This window comes from Kryptolebias marmoratus, linkage group LG15, assembly GCF_001649575.2.
Source record: "Kryptolebias marmoratus isolate JLee-2015 linkage group LG15, ASM164957v2, whole genome shotgun sequence".
In the NCBI taxonomy this organism is placed as follows: domain Eukaryota; kingdom Metazoa; phylum Chordata; class Actinopteri; order Cyprinodontiformes; family Rivulidae; genus Kryptolebias; species Kryptolebias marmoratus.
This window is the reverse complement of record NC_051444.1, coordinates 393,588-398,755: the sequence shown is the minus strand read 5'-3', so window position 1 is coordinate 398,755 and position 5,168 is coordinate 393,588. Positions and strand designations below refer to the sequence as shown.

Genomic DNA, 5,168 nt, shown 5'->3' with positions numbered 1-5,168 from the left:
CCTGCAGACCCACCTGCTGACCCACCTGCTGACCCACCTACAGACCCACCTACAGCAGATCTGAGGGTTCTGATGAAGTGAAGAACTCACCGGTACTGCGTAGAGGCTTTTTGTCTGTCTTTGGCTTCCGTACTTCTGATGATGATGATGGTGAGCTGGCCTCTTCGCTGGTCTGCAGTTGAGACGCATTAATCAGAGAACACAGAACGTAGATGCTTTTGTTTCAGCTCATTTCCTCCTTTTCTGGACCAGATGTTCAGTAAAAACAGATGTTTGACAAGCAGCAACAAATCCTTTAACTCATAATGTTTACTGTAACTACAAATTAAAGGATAAATCTGGATTAAAAAGCCTGATTTTGTTCAGATATTTCTACATTTCCAAACACCATATGAAACTTTACTGTTTTAGTTTATTCAGTTAAAGTGGGGATCAGGTGACCTTTGACCTCACCTTAGCAGTTCCCCGGCAGCTCTTGCCCTGCTTCATGTTCTCCCAGACCTCAATCTTCTGCCTTCGTTTCTCTTCTTCTTGCTGAAAGAATAAAACAAACGTTCACTTCTGAGTCTGAGCAGAAACCATCGGGGTTCTGGTTGGTACTGGACCTGTTTCTGTTTCTCTTTAAAGATGGCCGCTTTAGCATCCAGCTCCTCCTGCATCTTCCTCCGAGCTGCTTCCATGGACTCCTGCCTCCTGGCTACTACCGAAGCATCTGCAGATCCAGAAACCAACATGACTGAAGCTTTTACTAAATAATGTCAAGGTGTTAAAGTTCGGCAGGGTCCAGATCTCAGGTCCAACAGAACCTGTCTGAACTGAAGACTAACTGAAAAATCCGGTACCTTGCTGAGTGCGTGGGTTCTGGTCCTGGATGCTGGTTCTGGATATGGTCCTCCTCAGGTGCTGGATGAGCAGGTAGACGGTGAAGGTGGCAGCCAGCAGGTACCAGCCGTACTGAGACAGAACCTCTGCAGCTGCACGGAAACACACGAGCACGCGGTTTCTGACTAAGAATTTATCTACTTTGGCTTTAATTTTCTGCTCTCATTGTTCATCGTGATGGCAACACTTGGTTTCCGGTCATGTTCAGAAGTTTGACGTGTCGCTTCTTACCGGTCTGACCCAGATCCGACAGGTCCTGGTTCTTCAGAGGCGGGTGAACCGGTAACTTGTCCTCATTGAGGTCTCGGATCTCCACTTCGTCCATTTTCAGTTTTACAGATTAGTAAAAACTCCCGCGGACCGAGCGGTTCTGGTTCTGTTTGTTTTCGGGAAGAACTTCCTCGGAAATCATCATCTGGAAGCTTCCGGTGATCGCTCTTATCGCGAGACTTGGTCTTATCGCGAGACTTCCGTCCTGTGAGAGTTTAACCAGCGCCGCCTGCTGGTGAGGAGCAGTAACAACACCTGAGATCAGTGAAACCAGGAGCTCATAAAAAGATAGAAATACACTTTCTGTCAGATATCTGATTCATGTTGCAGATGTTTTAGAATTTCATATATTTGTGTTGTTATTTGTTTTAAAATGGCAAATTTAGGGGATGTTTTTTTTGTAAAATCATCATTCTTGTTTTCTTTGTCAAACCAACCATCCATTTTCTTTACCTTCTTCTCCTTTCTGGGTCACAGGGAGCTGCTGTCCATCTCCAGCCGTCACAAAGACAGGCGGAGGACACCTGGACAGGTGTCCATCACAGGGACGCACAGAGACAAAGCATTCATCCTCTCACCTGGGGACGATTTAGAGTCACTGAACCTAACATGCATGTTTCAGTCTGTGGAGGAAACCCAGGAGTAAACATGTAATCTCAACCCAGGAAGGCCGGGAAGCAAACCCACGACCTCGCTTTAAGGTGGCAGCTCTTGAAACGTTGGTTGGTGGTGTTTTATGTTCTGGGTTTCCTGAAATCAAAATGAAACCTTTACCTTTCATTTTAATATCTGTATATTCTGTGAACAGAACACTGAAACTGAACTATTCTTTGGTGTTCTTTGTAAAACCGGGTTCAGTTCTAACCTTTTTCTACCCTGATTCTATTTTTAAATAAACCCCTCCTCACATGTGAATTTTGAAGCTGGACCCAGACCTTCTTCCAGTCCGGATCTGGGTCCAGATTCTGGCTGAAAACAGACAAAAAAACGGATAAAATAATCTGATTTTAATCTGCAGTTCTCGTCCGGACCGGCAGGTGGCGCCGTGCAGCTGGAGGTTAACACAAAAACCCAGAAGAAGAACAACAGTAGCCGGTTAAATAAGACGAAGAAGAAATCTTTGTTCTGGCGGCAGCGTGGGTTCGGAACCGGTTCGTTTAATGAAGTAGAGTTTGAGTTGGTTCCGTTTGTTTCCGTCATGGTGAAATTATCCGCGGAGCTGATCGAGCAGGCTGCTCAGTACACCAACCCCGTCCGGGACCGGGAACTGGACCTCCGAGGTACCGCCTCCACTGCATCAGGCCTCAGTCCTCAGACCCGAACCCGAACCGGACCGGAAACGGTTCATGTGTGAAGGCAGGAAGCTGGTGGTTTTTATAAAGCAGCTTCACGGAGTCGGGATTAAAATGTCCGGGTCCGGGTCCGGGGCCGGGTTCGGGTCAGGGTCAGGGGGCTCTGGAATCAGCTGATATTTCCTGTTATCGATGTTCCAGGTTATAAGATCCCGGTTCTGGAGAACCTCGGAGCCACTCTGGACCAGTTTGACGCCATCGACTTCTCGGATAATGAGGTGAGGAAACTGGACGGGTTCCCTCTGCTGAAGAGGCTGAAGACGGTTCTGATGAACAACAACCGGATCTGGTAAGTTCTGCTGCTCACGGAGAACCTGGAGAACCCGCAGGACCATAAAAGACTGACGTTCTGGTGTTTGTCTGCAGCCGTATCGGGGAGAACCTGGAGCAGGCTCTGCCGGGCCTGAGAGAACTGGTTCTGACGAACAACAACATCCAGGACCTGGTGAGGAACCCGGTTCTGGTCTGAGCCCACAGAACCTTATTAGGCCTTGTTTCAGAACCGCTCTGACCGGGTCCTGTTGTTTGTCGTCCTGCAGGGAGACCTGGACCCTCTGGCCTCGGTGAAGACCCTGACCCTCCTCAGGTACAACTCGGACCTTCTGCTTCTCAGGTTCTCCTGCGTTCTTTGATTCTCAGTGGTTAATTCATGATCTGCAGCTTGCTGAGGAACCCGGTGACCAACAAGAAGCATTACCGGCTGTACGTCATCAACAAACTGCCGCAGATCCGAGTCCTGGACTTCCAGAAGGTGAAGCTGAAGGTGAGACCAGCAGCAGATCTAATCCCGACTAACGGCAGAATCCAGGTTTGTTCTGAGACGGTCGTGTTGTTCCAGGAGCGGCAGGAGGCCGAGAAAATGTTTAAAGGCAAACGAGGGGCTCAGCTGGCCAAAGATCTCTCCCGCCGGATGAAAACGTGAGTTTTATTCTTTTATTCCTGTGAAGCTTGTCGATCAGCTGCTGCTTTCATTTGCTTTCTGAGAAACCTGGAACCCGGTCCGGATTCTGACTGTGGCGTTCCTCCTCCCAGGTTCACTCCTGGAGTCCCAGTGCAGCAGGAGAAGAGGAGAACCGGACCTTCTCAGGCGGAGGTGGAAGCCATCAAGGTGAGAGCTGCTGAAGATCCGCGGGTTTGTTCTGCTGAGAACCGAGCCCAGATTAACCCTCTTCCTGTCTGCAGAGCGCCATCAGTAACGCCTCCTCGCTGGCGGAGGTGGAGAGGCTGAAGGGAATGCTGCAGGCGGGACAGATCCCGGGTCGGGACCTGAGACCAGGTCAGTCAGAACCCAAGTGGACCGGATCGGGTTTGACCTGTTTATTAAATCTGAGCGGATTAACAGATAATCTGGAACTGGTGAAAAGTTTCACTGCTGTAAATGAGAACAACCACGGTTCTGACAGAATGGGCACATTGTGGAAAAAAAAGAATTCACTGATTTATAAAACTTAAAAACCTGATTTTATTCACAACAGATTCAGTTTTCAAACTGAGACATAAATCAGGTCACAGCAACACATCAGGAGAAACAAGAGGCTGAAGAGTCAGAAACATCTGGAGGACCATTTAGGATCTACTGAGGTTAAAGGTTAACGGGTCAGAGGGCTGAGAGGTTCACCATCCAGCTGCCTCTCTGATGGTATGGGGGTGCATTAGTGCCTCAGGTTTTAGAACAACATCTGCTCCCATCCAGGACTGTTGAACAGACAGAATGGGACAACCTCAGGTCCAGATGTTTACAGACTGATGAGGGAAACATCTGGAACATCTGTAAAGAGATTTTACTCTAAAAATAGGTCATTTTCTCAGTTTCTACATCTGATCTGTTTATTGTGAATAAAATCTAAGTTTATACATCATTCAGTTTTTATTTATTCTACAGTCTGAACCACTTTATTTTTACACATTTATTAAAAATAAAGTTGTTCTTGTAATGTTGTGGATTTTTAATGTTTTTATTGTGAATTAGGTTTTATTTTTGATGAATGCATGTTGTTGTTTTGTGTCAAAACAGGAAGTGGGATGGAGGAGGAAGAGGAGGAGGAGGAGGAGGGTGGTGCTGAGGGTGAAGCACATATGGAGGAAGACTACGAGGAGATGAATAACGGGGCCCATGCAGAGGATGATGAAGATATGGATGAAGAGCCACATGAAAACGGCTCCTGAAGCCGTCTGCTTCAGTTTTCTGTAGAGGTTTTTTTTTTTTGTTGCACATATTTTCTGCGGCTGTTTTTTGTTTTTGTACGATAAAATAAAGTGAATTATTTTACCGCCACGTGTTCCTCTTTAATCTGAGTCCTCCCCAGTCCGGGTCAGCCGGTCCCGACCCAAAGCTGACCCGGTCCAGGACCAAGCTGCTCTCATTTCTGACATGATCACAATCTGTTTCATAAAAATCCAAACTTAAAGGTTTTAATCTAACAAAATGTTTGTATTTACTCTGCCTGGTCCCAAAGGTAATAAAACCAGCATTTAGTTGTCCAGAGATGAGAGCAAACAGAACCAGAACAAACCAGAGAAGAGAAAAGTTCTGTTTCAGATCAGATTCAACATGAAGATGGACCAGAACCCAACTTCCTCTAGAACTTAGAACATCAGCCCTCAGTATCATCAGCCCACAGTACCATCAGCCTTCAGTACCATCAGCCCACAGTACCATCAGCC

The 5,168-nt window shown here is 47.0% G+C and overlaps 2 protein-coding genes across 2 annotated transcripts in view; one reads left to right on the top strand and one right to left on the bottom strand.

Annotated features, from left to right (window-relative positions):
* The window catches only part of selenos (selenoprotein S), a 4,202-nt gene extending 2,886 nt beyond the window's left edge, over positions 1-1,316 (bottom strand). The window contains exons 1-5 of the mRNA XM_017441916.3: positions 1,114-1,316; positions 843-974; positions 606-712; positions 454-534; positions 91-172 (exon numbers count right to left, since the gene is read on the bottom strand). Of these exons, the coding sequence (XP_017297405.1) occupies positions 91-172; positions 454-534; positions 606-712; positions 843-974; positions 1,114-1,207 (496 nt within the window). The 5' untranslated portion in view covers positions 1,208-1,316. The remainder of the gene's footprint in view (positions 1-90; positions 173-453; positions 535-605; positions 713-842; positions 975-1,113) is intronic.
* Positions 1,317-2,209: 893 nt separating this feature from the next.
* On the top strand, positions 2,210-4,775 carry snrpa1 (small nuclear ribonucleoprotein polypeptide A'). Its single transcript, XM_017441913.3, has 9 exons — positions 2,210-2,432; positions 2,646-2,793; positions 2,871-2,949; positions 3,044-3,090; positions 3,165-3,267; positions 3,343-3,422; positions 3,537-3,612; positions 3,687-3,780; positions 4,519-4,775. Exons 1-9 carry the CDS (start codon positions 2,351-2,353, stop codon positions 4,668-4,670), a joined length of 861 nt encoding a protein of 286 aa, XP_017297402.1. The 5' UTR covers positions 2,210-2,350; the 3' UTR covers positions 4,671-4,775.
* The last annotated feature ends 393 nt before the right edge of the window (positions 4,776-5,168 follow it).

What these genes read in the sequence shown, in the direction of transcription:
- snrpa1 (XM_017441913.3), top strand. Translation starts at nt 2,351, where the DNA reads ATGGTGAAATTATCCGCGGAGCTGATCGAGCAGGCTGCTCAGTACACC. An exon ending in CCGGGAACTGGACCTCCGAG is followed by an intron (nt 2,433 to 2,645) that starts GTACCGCCTCCA and finishes TCGATGTTCCAG; the next exon opens with GTTATAAGATCCCGGTTCTG. An exon ending in CTCTCCCGCCGGATGAAAAC is followed by an intron (nt 3,423 to 3,536) that starts GTGAGTTTTATT and finishes TCCTCCTCCCAG; the next exon opens with GTTCACTCCTGGAGTCCCAG.